The sequence below is a fragment of the Schistosoma mansoni genome (genome assembly GCF_000237925.1).
Source record: "Schistosoma mansoni, WGS project CABG00000000 data, supercontig 0226, strain Puerto Rico, whole genome shotgun sequence".
Lineage (NCBI taxonomy): Eukaryota > Metazoa > Platyhelminthes > Trematoda > Strigeidida > Schistosomatidae > Schistosoma > Schistosoma mansoni.
Window position 1 is genome coordinate 108,738 of NW_017386092.1, and position 22,527 is coordinate 131,264.

The following is a 22,527-nucleotide window of genomic DNA, read 5'->3' on the forward strand; positions in this document are numbered from 1 at the left end:
GAAATTGGATGATTTCCTGAAAGTGTGCCCAATCCACTTCCAGCGCTTCTTCCTGATTTCTTCTTCCGATGGAATCTGGTTTGTTGTCTCCCACAGTATCTTGTTGCTGATAGTGTCTGGCCATCGGATCCGAAGTATCTTGCGTAGACAGCTGTTGATAAACACTTGTATCTTCTGGATAATGGCTTTCGTAGTTCTCCAAGTCTCCGCCCCATACAGTAGAACTGTCTTGACATTTGTATTGAAAATTCTAACCTTGGTGTTGGTTGACAATTGTTTTGAGTTCCAGATGTTCTTCATTTGCAGATATGCTGCTCTTGCTTTGCCGATCCTCGCCCTCACATCTGCATCTCATCCACCGTGTTCATCAATGATGCTGCCCAGATATATAAAGGTTTCTACATCCTCCAAAGCTTCTCCGTCAAGTGTAATTTGATTGGTGCATATTGTATTGTATCGGAGAGTCTTGCTTTTCCTTTTGTTTATATTGAGACCTACTGCTGCTGAGGCTGCTGCTACACTGGTCGTTTTCTCCTGCATTTGTTGTTGCGTTTGTGATAGAAGAGCCAGATCATCTGCGAAGTCTAAATCGTCCAGCTGCATCCTAGCTGTCCACTGTATACCGTGATTTCCTCCAGTTGTTGACGTCTTCATGATCCAGTCGATCACCAGGAGAAAGAGAAAGGGTGAGAGTAAGCAACCTTGCCTAGCCTAACACCGGTCTTTACCTCGAATGAGTCGGTGAGTTGTCCTCCGTGGACGATTTGGCAGTTTAGTCCATCATAGGAGTTCCGTATGATACTGACTATCTTCTCAGGCACGCCGTAGTGTCGGAGAAGCCTCCATAGTGACGATCGAGTTTATAATACCTCTAGATTGGAGACTTGAACGATTCTGTATACAGAGACTAGATCAAGTTATAACAGATACCTGATTCACCACTAAAAATAGAGAACTAGAGTAAAGCGAAATAACAGTTTATTCCATACAAATAGAATCAGTCACTCTCAGTGAGTTCGGAGTAGAAATCAATAAGACGAAAAGAAATAACATATTTAATAGTCGGTAATTTGAGTGCCTGTTTGTGTTTACTCAGGAACGATCATTACCACATAATTGATGGCTGAATGTAGTAGACAGAAAACTCTCATAATTGTAAGTATGCTTTGTTGACAAGTACCAACTAGCGTGAAACCTAGACAGGGTTTCTTACCGGCTGATACCAATCACTTAACGTCACATACATATCTCAGGCTGTATCGAATTACTTGGATCAGTGACTAAATTACAACTAGATAGATAGAAATTTGATCAACACTAAAAAAAAATTAGACAAACATAACATTAGTCAATATTCATTAATGATCAATCAATTGTTTACATACATATAATTTGTATCAATATATGGATGCATACATACCTGGACGTTGACGTAAAAATCTTAAATGTACTGATTCAACTTCTTCAGTTGCTGAATTCATTAATGGAATAAAACGTAAACTTCGATCAGAGAATGAACTGGATACATAAACATCACGATTACCACTGGCACGTACACCATCTAACAATGATGCTAATAGAGCATCTCTAACGTACAAACACAAAATAAGGGGGATTTAGAAATAGAAGAGAAGCGTAAATAATTAATCATTTAAGCATATAATATTTAAATTAATTTATTTTACAATATTTGAAGTAAAAGAGCGCCTGAATGCGCTGGTACAGTCGGGGAGGGAGAGTCATCTCTCCCTCTCCAAATGCTTCCACACGGTCGAGCGTAAACAGCTAATGTCAGGGAAGTCATACTCACTGCCTTCTCGCGACATTACTGTTGTTTACGAAATTGAGAGGACGAAAAGCGAATGTCCGGCAGGAGCTTTAACCGGGTTGTTCTACACGGAAAGTTCAGCTAGGGGAGTCGGAAAAACTCATTCCAAACCAATAGTGCACATGGGCTTCAGTATCCTGAAGTGACAAATGGTGTATGAATCAAATGTTGGTTACCGGCTACCATAAGACTGCATCTCGTTACGATGCTCCACTGCCTTGTGGATCAGAACTTCAGATCAAAGGCTCAGGGTGTGACCTCCTAAGAAAACCATCTGCTTCAGTTTGGGCACCTGAGCAGTATCACAGCCCTCATACAAATCAACTGAGATTTGTGCGGCGCATATGTATTCGGTGCCCCTTTGTACCAATATTTGTGTGTTTAAATAAATAAATAAATAGGTTTCATATTTATTCATCTTTTCAATTATTGATGACTGGATGACAAAGGGATGAAAATCTCTTTTATGTAGTAATTTATTTATTTATTTAATTTATTTAAACACATAAATATTGGTACAAGGAAGCACCAGATACATATGCGCCATACAAATCTCATTCGATTTGCTTGAGGGCTGTGATACTGTCCAGGTGCCCGAACTGAAGCAGGTGGTTTTCTTAGGGGCCCACACCCGGAACCTTTGACCTAAAAATCTGATCCACAAGGTAGTGGAGCATCGTGAGGAGATGCAGTTCCATGCTAGCCGGTGATCAACGATTGATTCGTACGCCATTTGTTCCCTCAGGATACTGGAGCCCATGTGCACCATTGGTTTGGAATCAGGGTTTTCCAACTCCCCTAGGTGGACTCGTAGTGTCCACCAACCCGGTTAAAGCGCCGGACATTCACTTTTCGTTCTCTCAATTTCGTAAACAACAGTAATGCGACGAGAAGGCAGTGAGTAGGACTTCCCTGGTAGAGGCTATATATTCGCTGGCCATGTGAGAGCATTTCGAGAGGGAGAGCGGACTCTCCCCATTCTCGGCCGTACCAGGGCATTTGGGGGCATGTAGTAATTGCATTCGTTGAATTGTTTAGCATTAGGATTAAATGCCAGGACCTGGTCAGTATATAACGGAAACAATAATAATAATAATAATAAAATGTTGTGTACAATTTACCTGTTAGTAGAAAAATATGTAGCAATTTGTCCACGAACATATTCAATAGAAAATCTTTGAGGTTGAAAACGATCACGAACAAGTAAATGTATCTATATGAATAACAACCAATTATACACACTTAGGGTAGTCAAAGGTAAGTTTTAAAAAGATAAACATGAGCGCACTTAGTGACTAATTTCAAGATAAGTTATGGAGATTTTATTTTTAAAAAATTGTGACTAATGGGGTTCAAAACGATGCTGTGAGATATTTGATAGATGATTTAGGAAATGAAAATTACCGAATGTAAATTTACTTACTTACTTACTTACGCCTGTTACCCCTCGTGGAGGAGCATAGGCCACACACCAGTATTCTCCATCCAACCCTTTCCTGGGCAATCCTTTCCAGTTGTTATTCATCCTTTTCATACCTGATTCTATTTCCCGGCGTAATGTGTTCTTTAGCTTTCCTCTTTTCCGCTTCCCTTCAGGATTCCAAGTTAGCCATTGCCTCGTGATACAGTTTGGTGATTCCCTTAATGTATGTCCGATCCACTTCCAACATCTTTTCCTAATTTCCTCTTCAGTTGGAAGCTGGTTTGTCCTCACCCATAAAACGCTATTGCTGATAGTATTCTGCCAGTGAATGTTGAGTATTTTGCGTAGACAACTCCTTATAAATACTTGTTCCTTTTTGATGATGGTTGTATTAGTTCTCCACATTTTAGCTCCGTACAGTAGGACTGTCTTGACGTTCGTATTGAAGATTCTAACTTTGATATTGGTTGAGAGTTGTTTTGAGTTCCATATGTTCTTCAATTGTAGAAATGTTTTCCTTGCTTTGCCAATCCTCGCCTTTACATCTGCATCAGATCCTTCTTGTTCATCAATGATGCTTCCCAGGTACGTGAAAGTTTCCACCTCTTCCACAGTTTCACCATCAAGTGTGATTGGGTTGGTGTTCTCCGTGTTGTATTTGAGAATCTTAATTTTTTCCTTTGTGTATGTTGAGGCCCATTGATGCAGAGACTGCTGCTACATTTGTTGTCTTCGCCTGTATTTGTTCGGAATGTAAATTTAGTGGTTTAAAAATAATCTATTCACTACATAAGTTGAATGTAATGCATGTTGTTAAATTCCAAGTGATACCACAGATGGACACTACTGAGGAATCAGTCACAAATTAGGACAAAACAACTATCTAGTTCTTCTTGAGTTGAAAATGGTTATATTCAACGGAAGTTAGTCTATCCAAAAAGTTATGTCACAATTACATTGATATCTTCAATCATCCCATTAAACAACAAAATACAAAAAGTCACCGTTTCTATCACAACTTTCTAACAGTTTATTGTACACTTGAGCAATCAATCAGAAACAACATAACATCTGTTACGAACGTGGGTCATTCTAAATTTCCACTCTTCGTATCCATACAGCGATGAAGGAAGTTAACAAGGTGAGAATTAAACCATACAAAATAGAGATCGTCATGTTCAATAGAAATGAATTTGATTAAAGAATGAAACACTTAGAATGACATTGTAAGCAAAGATGGATAGTGACTAGCAGTGGAATCCAGGACTCGCGTTTCGCCCTATTTGGGACTCGTCAGCTGGATATACCTGCATCTCAGGGTTGATGTTCACTCTGGAACTCGAACCCAGTACCTTCGCTCCAAACGCCATCACGTTATCCACTCGGCCACTGAGTCTTGATAGCCACTTGCTTGTGCGATGGAGTTAAGTTTAAATTCATTTAGTATTGTTTGTTTGAATCTTCCCATCGATGTGTTAGGACTGCAACTGGTCAGTCTTTAATTGGCATATGTGCATACTGTGCGTATTGCCTCGATATAGCCTTAATTCACAAGCTTAGAATGATAGTACAATATTTAAACGACTTACTTCACATAGTGGATGAGCAGAAATTGGACGATAACTAGTTGGATCTCTTTCTAACAGCAATGATTCAGTTAGACACATTAAACGAGAAACTGTTTTCATTTGATTTGTACCACCATAACGATTCGATAATTTTTGTACAGTGAATTCAGCTTGTGAAATTAAATGATCTTGACTGTACGAAGAATAGGAAATGAATAATAAAAGAATTTAACAAAACATTAGTAAATAGTGAATGAGAAAAGTTTGTTTTGAATAGTACATTGAAGTATTACCTTCACCTTCGAGTCGTATTTCCCACTTGGAAAATATCTTAAACGCTATTGGTCCGTTGTATCTTTTTAGTGTGCTATTTTGTAATGCTTCCCAAGGACAACTTTGTACTGTATAAATACATTTGATTTCTTCCTAGTGTGATTGCTTGTACTTCGGCTGCTTACGGAATATATTTTCCCTTACTTCATCTTGGACTTCTTCCTCTAGTTAGCGGGGCCTAGGACAACGGATTAGATTAGCCTATCGTGTCATTGTGTTATTGACCTTCGTTCGTTTACCGAGAAAATCGAATTAGCATCGTGCTTATCAATTACACAACATATTTGGAAGTATTGTTTGATAATGATAACATTATGAAGTGAGAAATGGTGAAATTGTCTTACAATATTAGATAAGTGGAATAAATCAATTGATAATTATATGAATTAGGATAGAGTTTTTATATGGTAACTGGCTATGAAGATATCTTGTCACACTGTTACACTGTCTCAAAGCACATATTTCCATTACTTGTCTTTGTGTGCATCCATAAACACAAACAGATGCGAACTGGTAGACGTAACCAGATATGACACACCGATTTGTATGATGTTCAAGGCTATTTGAAATGATTAAAAGCTTTCTCCTAATGATAGGCAACAGAATAGTATACGTCTACTAGACAGATGTTTCTAGCCACCGTTATCTGATGGAAGGTGGAGTAACAATGTGTCGAAATAATATTAAAGTTACCAAGCTTAATTTCAGAGAAGTGGAAGAAAGTGGATAGGCAACAATTTTTTTACAAGGGTAACAGGACAACGCTCAGAGTGAAAACTCTTTATTCTTTTGTATATGACACTATAATACTTATCTTTTATTTAATTGAGTATCCTTAGTATTTTAGATAAACATGCTATGTATGATCAGATTGTATATTGACCAAATAAATTACATTGAAATCTCAGTCCCACTTATCCCAAACGTCTTTTATGCCCTCTGGATCGAACTAACTAAAGGAGAGAACAAGTACACATTGAATATGATGTATCCTCCTTCCTCCTCCTCAATTTATCCATTTGAATCCAAAAAAGGAAGATCCATTTTTTTAGGAGGGATAGATGATATACTGGGCCAATCAGAATTAAGTTGACAGACGCACGCTATTGACTAATAATTGGTTCCACTTTCTAGGAAGACAGATATACGCTATTGGTTGAAGTTAGTCATTAACAACGTTGTATGCTGGCTCAGTGGTCTAGAGGTTAAAGCGCTCTCGCGCGAGACTGATAGGTCCTGGGTTCGAGTCTCTCGGGGCGGCCGTTTCTTCTTAGTATGAAACTCCTCAGTAGTGCTCACCCAAGACCCTGCACGCGGGGATCGGGCCCAGGATCTTTGATCTCGGGTGCAAGATCATAGATGCGCACTGCTGATGGGTCCCATAATAGGACGAAACGGCCGTCCAGTCCTTCCAGGTTTTTCATGGTGGTCTAACTTTAATTGACTCATGAATTCAACTATAAAATTACTAAAATCTCCACAAAACCCCTTTTGATAATATACACTATTAATTGAAAACGGCTTCATTTTCTGAGAACAATTGATAGTTACGAATGAGTTGTATATATAAATTCTCTATTCCATTTATCCAATAAACGTTTTCTAACTACTCTTAGTTTTCTCACGCAATCATCTAGTTAGATACCCATATAAAAACCGCAAACATAAGTAGCAGACTAGGCGGACTGTCCCACATAACAGAAAACACATTTTAAAAACATGCAATGAAAGGAACAAATAGTATTTATTATTAATATACCTACTTGACTTTCCCCAGTCTATATTCTGTACAATAATCACGTGTCAATGGATTCGACGGTTGATTAAATGATACAGAGAGATTGGAATGAGCAGATTTATTGATCTCTTTGATTAAATTATCCGGTTCACGTGTAAGGAATATATGCTATAATGACAAGATGAGTGAAACCATTACCAATGAAGAATGCTAATAAAAATAAAGTACTGACTTCATCAAGTGTTTTGGTGGATTATTAATCAGATCAATTGGTTTCCAAGGAATATATCTTTTAATTTGGTTTAGGCAACCTGACATTGTCACTACGACCCCTTACATAAACAGAATGACTCAAAGTCAAGTTTAAAAACTCGTTTTCAGTCTAAATGAAGTACTATAATAACAATAATAATATTGGATCTAAAAAAGGTAGGAATCGAAACAAGGAACTGTGTGGGAACTGCTTTAACTTTTATCCTAACAAGTGAAAGGGTCATCGATAACTTTTGATTAGCTTGAAGAATTACTTCACGGTGTTATGTACACAAAGGTAAAAGTGTGAACACTGTTTTCGGTGTTGACAATCAATGATGTACATTTGGATTTCAGGATTCCTTTTTTTGTTACGGATACTGTCGGTTGATGAATATCAGAGTCTATGAAACCAAAGTAATGAGCTTTCCAACTGTTAGTTCGTGTACCCAGTTTTGAGTCATACTTTATGTGTATGGGGTTGGCTTGTGTAGCATCGAGATATTCGTCTGCTGACCAAAGAGTAAGTATACTGTGCAGCAGTCAGTTTTGTATTATTATGTTGTTGTGTAATATGATCTACAATCGCAGAATGGATATGTATGTGATATGCTTGAAGCTAAATCTATTCCGCGGTAACGAACGAAAGCCAATGACACAATGACACGATAAGCTATTCTAATCTGTTGTCCCAGGCCCCGCTAACTAGATGAAAAAGTCCAAGGCAAGTAGGGGAATATATATGTATTCCGTAGGCAGCCGAGTACAAGCAATCGAATAAGGGAAGAAGTCAAGCGCATTTATACAGCAACAATTTGTCCTTGAGCATCATTAGTAAATAGTACACACAAAGAAACAATGGACCAATAGCGTCTAAGATAGTTTACAAGTGGGAAATATGACGTGAAGGTAAAAAGAGCGCTTTTGGCGCGAAAACAGCTAAATTCAAATTTTCAAAATAAAATTACGAAACTAAGCCATTTACCAAGTAAGTTCTGGGGATTTGACATCCCCAACACCTCCCCTTTTTAGTAACGGACATTCTTTGGGTCCACCTGCATTCTAACTGTCTGTCGCCGTTGGCGCAGTGACCATCTTCGGGACCATAGATCGACCTTTGGTGTTTCTTCTTGTGTAGGGGCGACCGGCAGATTGAACGTATCTAACAATATGTCCAGCGGGATCTTTCCTTCAGTTGTTGGGAGCGCTGGGGCTGAACGCTTGCGTAGTTGGTTTCGATGCCTCGTCCACCTATCTGCTCCTACCTCGACCTCGTACATGACTCCACCTATTCTTCTAACCACACGTGCTTCGATCCAAGGATCACGATTTGCTCTGTAGTCTCGAGCGAATACTGGGCATCCAACGTTGTATGTGGGTAGCTTCCGGAACGTGGTTTGCGCTAGTGGTGGTGTGGTTCTCGGTAGCATCAAGTTGTGGATGGTCCTCAACCTTCTCCCCATGAGGATCTCTGCGGGGGACTTCTGCTCCGGCAGCTTTTCGTTAGGCGTCGTTCTGTAGACGAATAAAGAATTTTGCAGTGTTTCCGCTGGCGTCCCCTCCCCTTTTGACTTAATCAGAGCCCTCTTGAACGTATCCACGAACCTTTCCGTTTGCCCATTCGATTGTGGGTGATAAGGTGGGGCGCGAAGATGCCTGATGGATAGGTGTTTGCAGAACTCTTGGAACTGCGCCGAGGTGAACTGCGACCCATTGTCGGATACAATCACTTCCGGTAATCCGTTTCGTGCGAACAACTCAGTCAGATGTTTCAGCGTCTGGGTGGTCGTTGGTGGCGTGACGGGTACAATCTCCGGCCATTTTGAGAAAGCGTCGACCACGACAAGATAAGTGGTTCCATTGACTGGACCGGCAAAGTCGACATGTATCCTAGACCAGGGATACTCAGGCTGTGGCCATGGAACCGGCGGCACCTTCGCATTGGACTTCGCTGCTTGCTGACACTGAACGCATTTGTTTACTAGATCCGTGATGTGCTGGTCTATGAGGGGCCAGTAAGCATAGCTTCTGGCGATAGATTTCATACGCTTTATCCCGGGATGACCAATGTGAAATTGCTTCAGCACCCTCGGTCGTAGGGATTCTGGCACCACCACTCTATCTCCAAACATCAAGCATTCATTTACGACACATAATGAGTCACGACGATGGTAAAGCTGCTTCATGTCACCGTCAAGTTTAGTTGATGGCCAGCCATTGGTGACGTAGTTCATCGTTTTCTTAATGATGGAGTCGTTTCTGGAAGCAGTTTGTATCTCAGATTCTGAGACTGGCAAAGCACGAACAGCAGTTGTCAGGTAGCATTGCGCGTGGTCTTCTGTCGAAAGAGAAGCAATAACGGCATCTTCGTCGGTCGTAGGGTGTTCGCTGATAAGTCGTGACAATGCGTCTGCCTGACCAAAATGTTGGGTGCGTCGATACTGAATGTCAAAATCGTAACCCAAGAGGATCAAGGCCCATCGTTGGAGACGGTTTGCAGAGTGGGCCGGGACGCCAGACTTCGAACCAAAAATCGCAAGGAGAGGCTTGTGATCAGTTAGGAGAGTAAATCTCCGACCATAAAGAAACTTGTGAAAACGACGCACTGCGAAGACTAGGGCAAGAGCCTCCTTCTCTACCTGGCCATACTTTCTTTCTGCCGGGGTCAGCGTTCGGGATGCGTGCATGACAGCCTTCTCTGATGCGTCTGGAAACTGATGAGAAATGACGGCTCCTAAGCCATACGCTGAGGCATCTGCAGCTACAATGATCGGCATGCATGGATCGTAGTGCGTTAATAACAATTTCGAGCTGATAATGGACTTCAGTTTACAAAATGCTGTGTCACACTCTTTAGTCCAGTTCCACGTACTGTTCTTGCTCAGTAGACCATTCAGTGGGGCACGAATGTCATGCATTGAAGGGACGAACGCGGCATAGTAAGAGACCAGTCCCATGAAGGAACGCAATGCGGAGATGTTCGTGGGCGTGGGCATCTGTCATATCGCTTGGACGTTTTCAGGATCCGGTCTGCGGCCGTCAGCATCAAAAATAAACCCCAAATGCTTTACGGACCATACTAAAAACTGGCATTTCTCAGGTCGTAACCGGAACCCGTTTTCACTGATGCGTTTCAGTACCGATGTCGTTCGTTCCTGTAGCTGTTCTAACGTTGCCGCAACAATAAGAATGTCGTCAAGGTAAGCCGCGACTCCCGGGATGCCCGATAAGATAGTATCCATTAATTGTTGGAAAATAGATGGTGCAGTCTTGACACCGAATGGTAAACGGTTGTACTGAAATAACCCACGGTGAGTGTTGATAGTAAGCAGCTCCCTCGATGCTTCATCTGCTTCAACTTGCAAATAAGCATCAGCAAGATCCAGTTTTGCGAAGAATTTTCCCCCATTCAGCATCGTAAACAAATCTGCAGGAACTGGTAAGGGATAGTGATGTTGTTCAAGGGCTGCATTTAGACCTGTAGAAAAATCAGCACATATTCGTATGGTGCCGTTTGCCTTCTTGATGACCACTATCGGTGCAGCCCAGGCGGAGTAAGAAACGGGAGTAATTACTCCTTGTTGTTGGAGGCGGTTTAATTCTTCATCTACTGTTGGTAACGTCGCATAAGGCACGGGTCTTTTGGGACGAAAGACAGGCTTAGCTCCAGGTTTCAAACGAAGCGTTGCTTTTATGGCAGAACACTGTCCCAAACCAGGCTGGAAAATCGATGAAAACTGCGCCATTAGCTTCCTGGTATACGATTCAGTGCCATGAGGTTGTGATATCATGTGGCATATGGTATTTAGTGGGACATCAGCCAATTTCAGTTGATCGAACCAATCTAAACCAAGTAAATTTAGATCAGCTGGAGTTATATGACATACCCCGGTAAACGACGAATCCCGGAAGGTCACTCTACATTCCAATTGTCCTGATAAGTGTAGAAAATTACCACATGCAGTACGAGGCTTTTGAGTTGTTCGCTGCAGGCTTGGGTTACCCATTTTGATCCAATTTTTGTGTGAGAGGATGGTGACGTCTGATGCTGTATCTATTTGCAATCTAAAAAAATGTCCATTAATATTAATGTTAATGAATTTCCTCTCACCTGGTGATGAGCTCTGACAAGAAGATACTAAGCCCAGAGAAGAGGTACAGGGCTTCGGAACAGTCTTTTTGGTATTACTGGATCGATTTGGTGTGCTCTTAAGGCAAAACCCGTCCTTGTGACCAACGACCTTGCACTTTCTGCATCGATGTTGCCTAAATGGGCAATTTCGTACGTAGTGCCATGCACCACAGTGCCAGCAAGGAGTGGAGGGATTTGTTCTAGTCTGTCGAATTGGGCTGAAATGAGTTGGACTGAATGTAGCGGGAGCGCACTTATTCTGGTTAGTTGTCTTTTGGACTACTCGTACTTCCGATCGACTAGACCCACCACTCTCAACCATCGTCGTGTCTCGTTGCAGATTTACTAGGCGTTGGTATTCATTAGCCATGTCATTTAGTGTGAGTTTTGGGTCTTGATCCAATCGACATAGTAGTCTCGTTCTTATGTCACTGAACTTCTGGGACTGGAGGCTGCAAATGAGGATGAGGGCTTTGAACTGGTCTTCAGATAAAGACTTCAACCGGAACCGTTCGCATTCACGGTTAACGATGCCCACATGCGTAAGAAAGTTATCGTCTTCGTTCATAACTAGCTTCAAACATCGATAACGGGTGTTAAACAATGATGAATTGTCCCCAAAATGTTGGCTTAGTGTCTGGACTGTGTCTGCGAAAGAGCGATCACGTGGATTCAAAGGCAGGATCAAGTTGCAGTACCTGTCCAACTCACTTGCACCCAACTTCCGAAGTAGCAGTCGCACCTTCCAAGCATCATCTTGATTAGCAAAATCAAATTTAAATAGGTCTTCATAACGCCGGAACCACATGTCAAAAGTAACGTTGGCATCAGGATCATAATGAAACTCAGCAATACTATTTGCGATGCCGTCTACTGATGGTGCTGTGGTTGCATTAGATGTGCTAGGCTGTGTGGGGGGCGAAACTTTCATATCTGTCAGCATTTGTATGAGCTTCAGCTGCTGTTCAAGTAATGATTCGAGTTTAGAAGGATCCATGTTTCCAAGCCACCGTCGCCAATTGATATGCTTGAAGCTAAATCTATTCCGCGGTAACGAACGAAAGCCAATGACACAATGACACGATAAGCTATTCTAATCTGTTGTCCCAGGCCCCGCTAACTAGATGAAAAAGTCCAAGGCAAGTAGGGGAATATATATGTATTCCGTAGGCAGCCGAGTACAAGCAATCGAATAAGGGAAGAAGTCAAGCGCATTTATACAGCAACAATTTGTCCTTGAGCATCATTAGTAAATAGTACACACAAAGAAACAATGGACCAATAGCGTCTAAGATAGTTTACAAGTGGGAAATATGACGTGAAGGTAAAAAGAGCGCTTTTGGCGCGAAAACAGCTAAATTCAAATTTTCAAAATAAAATTACGAAACTAAGCCATTTACCAAGTAAGTTCTGGGGATTTGACATCCCCAACAGTATGCTACAGGTAGGTTTGTGATATTGAATGTCTTCCGAGCATTGCTGGAGTATTGTGGAACAAATGAGTGAGTATATGGTACCCAGCAAAAATGGCTAGTCGAAATACAAAGGTTTCGGTTAAATCAGACTTTGTTTAACAGATCCATCAAAAAGTAAGTTAGTCATTGCCAACAGAGAACTAGGTTCAAATTCTCACAAATCAACACCAGTAAAGTAGAGGAGAGTTGACGAACTGATGGTCGAAAGTTTAAGAGCTCGCTGCAAGACCCAAAGTTTATGAGATCGATTCTCTTTACGGAAGTGGATGAGCACAGATAAAAAGTCCTATACTAGGATAAAACAGATGTTTAGTGCCTCCTAGCCTTCAAACGTTTTCTGACTAAGCTTATTCCGTTATGCAAACGAAAAAAAATGAAATGTAAAATAAATAAAGATTGACTTACAATATGTCCGAACCCACCGTGAATAATTGCTACTCCATTCGAAGTATCATGTATCTGTGGTAAGCAGTATAAATAAGTAAACAAATGATTCGAATTTCAGTTTAATAAAGCGCTCTAATTAATAGAGTGTTGTTTTTAAAAAACAGGAACTATGCTTTGGTTGTACTCATAGGAAAATTGTAAGCTACTTTTATGGTTGAACGGATTAAATAAACCGAATCACTGACAGATATACAAATAATGTAGAGGAATTCGTGGAGGTAGTAGAATTTGCACAGTTTAAATCATGAACTGACCATTAAAAACTTGTAAGCACTGGGCGGTCGTTTCGTCCTAGCGCATCTATGATCTTGAATCCGAGAGTGAAAGTCCCGGGCTCGATCCCCGCGTGAAGGATCGTGGGTGAGCACTGCTAAGAAATCCCATACTAAGAAGGAACGGCCTTTCAGTGCTTACAGGATTTCAATGGTGGTCTAGCTAAGATCAGTCCGTAATTTAGACTGAAAGATGGAAGTCACAAAATAAACCATTTCCAAACCATGATACCTTTTTGCACCGGCTTACTAAAAATATCATCAGGTCAAGATATGAACATGATCGAATGCTGTGACTCAGTCTTATTATTTATTTATGTAAACACATAAACACTAGTACTAGACATCAAAATTCGCTTTTCGTCCTCTCAATTTCGTGAATAATACCACCGCCGTGAGAAGGCAGTGAATAGAACTCAGCCTGGTCCATCTTGAACAGACTGTAATTGAAGCGGTAGTTTAGTAGGTAAAGTTTTCAATTTGTATTCACTGGTTTCCAGGTTTGATCTTCACTCTATCTACTTTGATCTGGACATCAGCCATTAAATATAAAGAGTGGCTTGAAGATTAATGAAAGAACAATGCATTTGGGTTACGTAGTGACGCTATATTCCATTTATTCTGTGAATATCATTTTTCTTATCTTTCTCACACGGACCCGACACTAGCAAGCAATGCTTGATATGAAAGCTTCTAGGATAAAAATATGCTAAATGTGTTCAAACACTTATTTAATCATGATATCAACTGTTCGCAAAAGAGACATTTCTAAACCTCAATATTATTTACTGTTGTCGAGCCGTATGGAGGCAGCTCTTCGGAGAAAATCATCAAACATTAAAAGTTGTCAAAAATCACTAGATCAGAAAAAGATCAAATATTACAAACATGAAGTACTCTGAGCACAATAGTGTTTCACATAAGACCCGACCGTTGCTGCTACCTTGATGTGGTGGTCGGGCTTGCCTATCGTGATGAACCAATCGAGTTATACTGGCTGGAACAATCGTTCCTCAAGGTCCTACCATGCCAGACAGGTCGGTTGAAGAGCGGTAGGACAAAAAGCAGAAATCACAAGGTCCGAAGGCGAAGTCGTACTGCTGACTGTACAGAGGTGTGACAGCAGTAAGGTGTTTCATTCAGACAACCGGTATAACAGCAATGCTGCCTTCCCACAATGAGGGGTGGGGTTAGAAAAGGTCCACCCTAAAAATGCACACCTCGCCTTATCCCACGGATATCCGTCTCCGGCGGTAAGGTCCCTTGAAGAACGGAGCTAGCACGTCAAAAATCCCCCACAAAAAGGCCGTGCGTGACCGGCTTCAACCAGTTGTCTCTTGGTCACTGCGGTCACGCTCCCAGGTCGTTAAGACCAACACTAATCCAACTTCTTTTTCGGGTCCCTCAAGAAATACCCTTCCACGGTGTGGGCAGCCGGGAAGTGATATTAGCCCTCATACCCGTAACTGCACACGAGACCAAGTTGGTCGCTTTCAAATCCTTCCTGACTGACTGACATCACCACTGGGAGTACTACAAATTATATGAACATTTCAATTATTTCTAACGGCTTGCAATATACAAACACACACCAAAAAAAGAGTAATTAATGATAACTTACTTTACTAATACATTCAATATCTTTAAAATCATAAGTTTTCCATAATTCACCAGTACGTGGATTACGTACATCAATTGAAATTGGACCAATATCTAAAATTACATCGTATGTTGATTCGGACCAACTGATTTTAGTAGCATGTATTCGCTTTTATAAAGAACAATTTTTAAAAAATTGTAGTTAAACGAGAAATACTATTTCAGGACTGTTTTATAACTACTAATAGAAAATGAAATAAATGACCATATTGACTAGTTTATTTTAACTAAGTTAGAAGGAGGAATATGTATATATATCAGTAAATCAGGCAGTCAGCTACAACGTAAAACCAGGCACACATATGCATCGGTCCAAGTTGCCATACCTCGTTAGCACAACAAGATGAACACCGAATTGATAGAAGTAGTTAATTTAGTGGTGGTAATATATAAAAGATAGGTTGTATATAAGGATATAGTACAGGAAGAAAGACAGATATGAAGCAATTTTAATCTTGTAGTTTAAGGGAAGACAGAGAGTGTATACACCTACACCATTGTGATCGATCCTGAACCATGTCAAACAGAGTCTCCAACCATTGGTTACGATAGTCACGTGGACCCCAACCAAGTAGTCTGCATCTACCAGTGACTTCAAGGACTGATGCCACCTTTTGGTTTGGCCGCCCCTAACTCTCTTCCAACCATCGCCAATACTAGTCATCATTGTGCGTCGTGGTAATCGGTGTTCAGGTATACGGAACACGTGGTCCAACCATCTCAGTCGATGAAGATTCATGGCCTCATAAACTGAACTACCATCATTCCCTAATACCCTGTGCCTAACCTCACTTTTACTTACCCGGTGATCCTAGCAGATGCGAGCAATATTTTTAAGCCATCTGTGGTCAAATACTAGTAACTTACGAGTATCTTTTACTCTTAATGGCCATATATGTAACTCATTCTAAAACATCTTAATGCAACTTTCTATGTTGATTGGGTATGTTATATTCAAATGATGAATAAAGGAATGGTAATTTCCAGGATCAATTTATGAACTATTATTATATATATCCCTGCTTTCAACTGACCCATTAACTACTGTTGTGTGATTTACTGTTCTTAATCTGTTGCCAGTTTACTATTCGCAGTCTTTCCTACTCACATCCAGTTTTGGCTCGTCCATTTATAACTGTTATTTTTCATTTTATGGTATGATGTGGTCTGTCCCCGAATACCCTTGTACGGCCGAAAGTGGAGAGAGTCAGCTCTTCCTCTCAAAATGCTCTCAAATGGTCATGTGAATACAATCACTGCCAGGAAAGTCCTACTCACTGCCTTCTCGCACAAAGGGTGTTGTTTACGAAATCAAGAGGACACTCTCCATGTCCACCTAGGGGAGTTGGAAAACCCTCATTCCAAACGAATGGTGCACATGGGCTCCAGTATCCTGAGGGAACAAATGGAGTATAAATCAATCGTTGATCACCGGCTACCATGGAACTGCATCTCCTCACGATGCTCCACTGCCTTGTGGATCAGATTTTTAGGTCAAAGGCTCCGGGTGAGGCCCCCTAAGAAAACCACCTGCCTCGGTCTAGGCACCCGGATAATATCACAGCTCTCACACAAATCCAATGATTTATGTGGTGCATATCTATTTGATGCTTCCTTGTACCAATGTTTATGTGTTTAAATAAATAAATAAAGATGTGGTCTGATACGCCTGTATATAAAATATGTCTTCTTGAAATATAACATGATACAGTGCAAGATGGTTACCGAGTTCTAAACTCAAAAGGAGTAGAGCAAAGAAATAAAGCTATCAAGTCGTCGATCAATAAAGACTTAACAGCTGACTCAAGGTTACTAGTGCTAAATACCAGTGTAAGTGGTTAACTCAGAGATACTAAGTTAGATTAATTGGTATCCGGACTGATGGTTTTATATCACATGACATAAGTCAGAAGCTATAAGTTATAGTAAGGAAGATTACAATGAAAAACATAATATGATGATTATGTCGAATCATCTATTTGGTTATGTATATGAATTTGAAAGTCAAATGCTTAAAAACTTCAAGTGATTCAACTTGAAACTGAACCTAAAGGAAATTTATCTTTCTCAAAATCACAATGGCTTCCTTCTTTACCAGTATTTTAACTTGTTGGTGTTTTTTTCTCTTATCGTTACTAAAATTTTCTTTTCCGTCGCTGGTCCACTATCACTCAATCAGCTACAACGTAGGACCAGGCACATATATGCATCACTCTAAGTTGCCATAACCTCATTAGTACAAAAAGATAAACACCGAATTCATAGAATCAGTTACTTCAATGGTAGTAGTATATAAAAGATTGTGTATAAGGATATAATACAAGAGGAAAGAATCAGTTCGAAGAAACAAAGGTATAAATTAATTTTAATCTCACTCTTTAAGGTAAGACAAATAATGTGCACATCTACTTTATTGTGGTTGATTCTGAGCCATGTCACACAGAGTCTCCAAACATTGGTTACGATAGTCACGCAGACCCTAACCAAGTAGTCTGAATCTACCAACATGGCTCAGACCAGTTATCAGTGACTTCATGGATTTGTGCCACGTTTTGATCTGGCCGCCCCTAACTCTTTTCCAACCATCCCCTACACTAGTCAGCATAGAGCGTCGTGGTAATCGGTGTTCAGGCATACGTAACACGTGGCCCAAACATCTCAGTTGATGAAGATTCACAACTTCATCAACTGAACTACCATCATTCCCTAATACCCTGTATCTGACCTCACTATTACTTACCCGGTGATCCCAGCAGATGCGAGCAATATTTCTAAGGCATCTGTGGTCAAATACTAGTAGCTTACGAGTATCTTCTACTCTTAATGGCCACGTTTCACAGCCGTAAAGTAGAACAGAACGAACTGCTGCGCAGTATACTCGTCCCTTAATTGATAGACGGATATCTCGTCTTCGCCATAGGTAACGTAAGTTGGCAAAAGCCAAACGAGCTTTTTGAATCTGATACGTCTCGTCGATTGAACGCTGTATTCGTTTCCTAAGACATTCTGGTAACCCACAGGCTAGAACTACTCAGCAACTTGAACACCAGAGAGAAGACGAAAGTATGGGAGAAACACTTTACTCCAGGGTTCGTTCTTGTACAGAAAATCATGGTTATTTATAGATGTTAGCGTCTCTTAAATCAACATCATATTTCAGCCAATCCGTTAACGACATATTATGCTACCGACCAATAGTAGCACGCCACGTTGGAATTCTAGAATGTTCCATCATACTCTGATTGGCTAGGGCTCTCCGGCTCCTTTTGGGCCTCTGGAGGCTCCGTTGAAGTTCTCCGGAAGCCGACTCAACAGAATCCGTGCTGAGACTTTGTCAGACACCAACCCATTAGGGCTGATCAGACTTCCAAGATAAGTGAAGTTGTCGACGCATTCGACTACTTCACTCCCTATCCTTAGTTCAGTTGTTGATGCAGGCCAGTCCTGGAGTAACAATTTACATTTAGAAGGGGAGAAACGCATCCCAAATATACTGGCACTGTTACTCAGTGTTAATAGAAGACTCTGCATTTTGTCAGCGTCTCCACCAAATAGGACTATATTATCTGCGTATTCCAAGTCGATAAGTGGACCTCCTGGTAGGAGATCAATGCCCAAAAATCCAGTCGACAAAAGCGCTATTTCCAACAGCAGGTCTATGATAAAGTCGAACAAAAATGGAGATAGTTATCTATAACTATCTCTATGAAATGTTACTAATTTAGTTAACTTATCTGAAAGTAATCACATATGTACAAATTATGTTTTCACCTATTGTATAACTTTTGAGCTGTTTGCATAAAAATTACCCAATGAGACAATATTATAAAAAAAGATTAATATGTATTACTAATGATGTTCACTCTGGGACTCGAACATCAACTCTGCGATGCAGGTACATCCAGCTGACGAGTCCCAAATAGGACGAAACGTGAGTCCTGGATTCCACTGCTAGCCACTATCCATCTTTGCTTACAATGTTTGTGAATTAAGGCTATATCGAGGCAATACGCACAGTATGCACATATGCCAATAAGAGACTAATCAATTGCAGTCCTAAACATCAATGGGAAGATTCAAACAAGACCAAATGAATGTAGTCATACATTTAAAAAACCGAAAGTAATAATTTACACCAACGAATTGTAAAGGAATATAGACTCCAAAAACACGACCAGTGTCTTCTAAGATTTATTGTTTACGTATGCGTTTAGAAAAATCAAAATATCGTTGTTGAGTACATCATTTCCTAGTATTAACATGACATAAACTATACAGTCATCATTCGCTCTCTACCAAATTATTTGATATGAAACATATATAGGTTTACTGAAAACTTCCTGATCGATAGAATTAGATCAACACTGAGAAAGACTTAATATAAATGACATTGGTCATTACTCAGTGATCAATCAATTGTCAATACATATTAGTTCCGCAGGAAGTAAGTCGTGGACGGAGTAGTGGTAACATTTCTGACTGTGAAGTTGAATAATATGAGATCAAATTCACCAGGGAATATTCATTTCCTTAAGATTATAGGTACACTTTGCTGACGAATGCCGACTACCTCCAACTACCACATTGTATTATATAGATATTCTGAATAGATGGTTTCTAATATGGGATAACCGTAAACTTACCACATTCGATTTCTTTTCTTTGATAAATCTATCACGAAAATGCTAAAAATGTACGAAAGAATGAAAAGCGAATTTCGTTTCAATAATGTGTAAATAATAATAATTTTTCGATATATAACTGGTACGATATGGTCTGTTTGATTGGTATATAAACTCAGTGTATGTTTAAAATATAGCGATTCATACCGCAGAGGCTGAGATTGGTGTTTTGGACTTAACTGACTGGGCTAGGCAGAAAGCAGGACCGATAAGTAATCTAAACTGCTCGTACGGGTTTCGTTTGTCACTGGTCCGATCGATAATTCGCTGCTCTCTAATTAGCGGTATCGTCACGTTATACATTAACAGGGCATCCATTCGGCCACAAGTCATAACAATAACTCAACAAACAACTAAAGATTATTTATAAGGAATGGTCAGTATACGAATTTATATAGCTGCATCCCATTCAGCAGAAAGAGAAACTTAATTAAAGATTCATTTACTCGATTATGAGCCAGATTATTTGCGTGTATATCCTTGTGATGGTTAGCGATATATTAACCCGGTAAAGAGGATTAGCATATAACAGCTTTTAATCGATAAGTCATATGTTTGAACTTCACTTCACCTACTTTGGTTTAAAAAGCTGAGTGATATCACTAGTCTTCATATAAACTGCATAACTTTAAAACTGAGTAAATAAACTGATACTTGATAAATGAACAAGTCATTTCATCTAATCAATTGAATGTCTCTTGGAAACTGTATACCAGTGATTCATTTATTTATTTATTTATTTAAACACATAAATATTGGTACAAGGAAGCACCAGATATATATGCGCCACACAAGTCTCATTCGATTTGTGTGAGGGCTGTGATACTGCTCAGGTGCCCAAAATGAAGCAGGTGGTTTTCTTAGGGGGCCATACCCGGAGCCTTTGACCGAAAGATCTGATCCACAAGGCAGTGGAGCAACGTTAGGAGATGGAGTCTCATGGTAGCCGGTGACCAACGATTGATTCATTCGCCATTTGTTTCCTCAGGATACTGCAGCCCATGTGCACCAGTGATTCAAATACTAAGCCAATGTATTTTAAATTTACATAAACAACGTCACATTTCTGAAAATGTTATCTCGAACACATAAATAAACTCATTTCGAAATTTGTAAGTTAGAGATTCCAAGTAAATTAAGAGGTCTTGATATTCATAAGCATCTTTGGTCAATAAACTCTATGTTTGTCAACAACAACAACAAACAGATCAAACTATTTCGGGTTATTTTATAGCTTATATTAAGGACTGATTGTAGCTAGACAACTGTTGAAGATCAGAAAGGAATGGATAGTTATTTTGTTCTAGTATAGAACTCGTGCTTTTTGATGATTACCTAGTTACAATTAGTTCATAATGTAAACTACAAAAACAAAAACTCAATGATCTCTACAAATCTTCTTATACTCGAAGTTGATATAAGATGATCAATGTTACCATTTATCGAGTTTGATGTGATATAAGTTCAATATTAAGGAAAACTCATTACCTCACATATAGAAGGTAAGAGTTAAAGATAGGTACAGAAGACTATACTTGTTGAATGAGATACAAACTATATTATTGACATAGTTCATTTGTTATTTATTTCTTAAACAATAAGAATAATTAAGGTGTAACAACTACGGAGATATTAAATTTCTTGTTTTTGTTGTTGTTGTTGATCTAACCAATTTATCAAGCAGTATATTCATTATAAACACAGATGAAATGCAATTTTAGAGGGTGATTAAACAAAATGCACAGAGAAGTCAGTCAGTCACAACGTAGAACTTCGTACGTACGTACATCGGTTCGAGTTGCCATACTACATTAGCATGCAGATGCAGTTGTCGATTCAAATCCCATAGTGTTAGAGGTAGTAAGAGTATAAGCAGTAATCCGAAAGATTAAGGTTTGAAGATGTTATTAAAGGAGTATAATCCAGTGAAATAAATTTCGGAAAGAGAAAAAAGATAGAGACATGAAGAATTCAGAAGATTAGAATTTGGTAGAACACAAAGAGTGGATTCACCTACGCCATTGCAAACGATTTTAAGCTATGTCATTTAAGGTCTCTAACCATCGATTGCTATCATCTCGCGAATCCCAACCAGGTAGTCCACACCTACCAACATGGCTCAGACCAGTTATCAGTGACTTCATGGATTTGTGCCACGTTTTGATCTGGCCGCCCCTAACTCTTTTCCAACCATCCCCTACACTAGTCAGCATAGAGCGTCGTGGTAATCGGTGTTCAGGCATACGTAACACGTGGCCCAAACATCTCAGTCGATGAAGATTCACAACTTCATCAACTGAACTACCATCATTCCCTAATACCCTGTATCTGACCTCACTATTACTTACCCGGTGATCCCAGCAGATGCGAGCAATATTTCTAAGGCATCTGTGGTCAAATACTAGTAGCTTACGAGTATCTTCTACTCTTAATGGCCACGTTTCACAGCCGTAAAGTAGAACAGAACGAACTGCTGCGCAGTATACTCGTCCCTTAATTGATAGACGGATATCTCGTGGTAGCAATCAATTATTAACTATAAATTACTTAGTTAGAATCCTATTTCATTTTATTCATATTTACGAAGCTAACAATTACACATCTTAAAAAAAAACAAAGTGTGACTTATAGCCGATACTAGAAGCAGGTACTTGATATTATATATATATATATATATATATATATATATATATATATATATGCAAATTACAATAGTGA

The 22,527-nt window shown here is 39.7% G+C and overlaps 1 protein-coding gene across 1 annotated transcript in view; it reads right to left on the reverse strand.

Annotated features, from left to right (window-relative positions):
* Nucleotides 1–22,527, reverse strand: part of Smp_175760 (endosomal trafficking protein, putative) — a gene marked incomplete at both ends in the record, with an annotated part of 113,533 nt that overhangs the window by 85,853 nt on the left and 5,153 nt on the right. Inside the window, 7 exons of the mRNA XM_018791632.1 lie at nt 1,421–1,587; nt 2,950–3,041; nt 4,841–5,012; nt 6,916–7,058; nt 13,155–13,208; nt 15,090–15,236; nt 19,771–19,812. Coding sequence (XP_018647306.1) covers nt 1,421–1,587; nt 2,950–3,041; nt 4,841–5,012; nt 6,916–7,058; nt 13,155–13,208; nt 15,090–15,236; nt 19,771–19,812 — 817 coding nt within the window. The remainder of the gene's footprint in view (nt 1–1,420; nt 1,588–2,949; nt 3,042–4,840; nt 5,013–6,915; nt 7,059–13,154; nt 13,209–15,089; nt 15,237–19,770; nt 19,813–22,527) is intronic.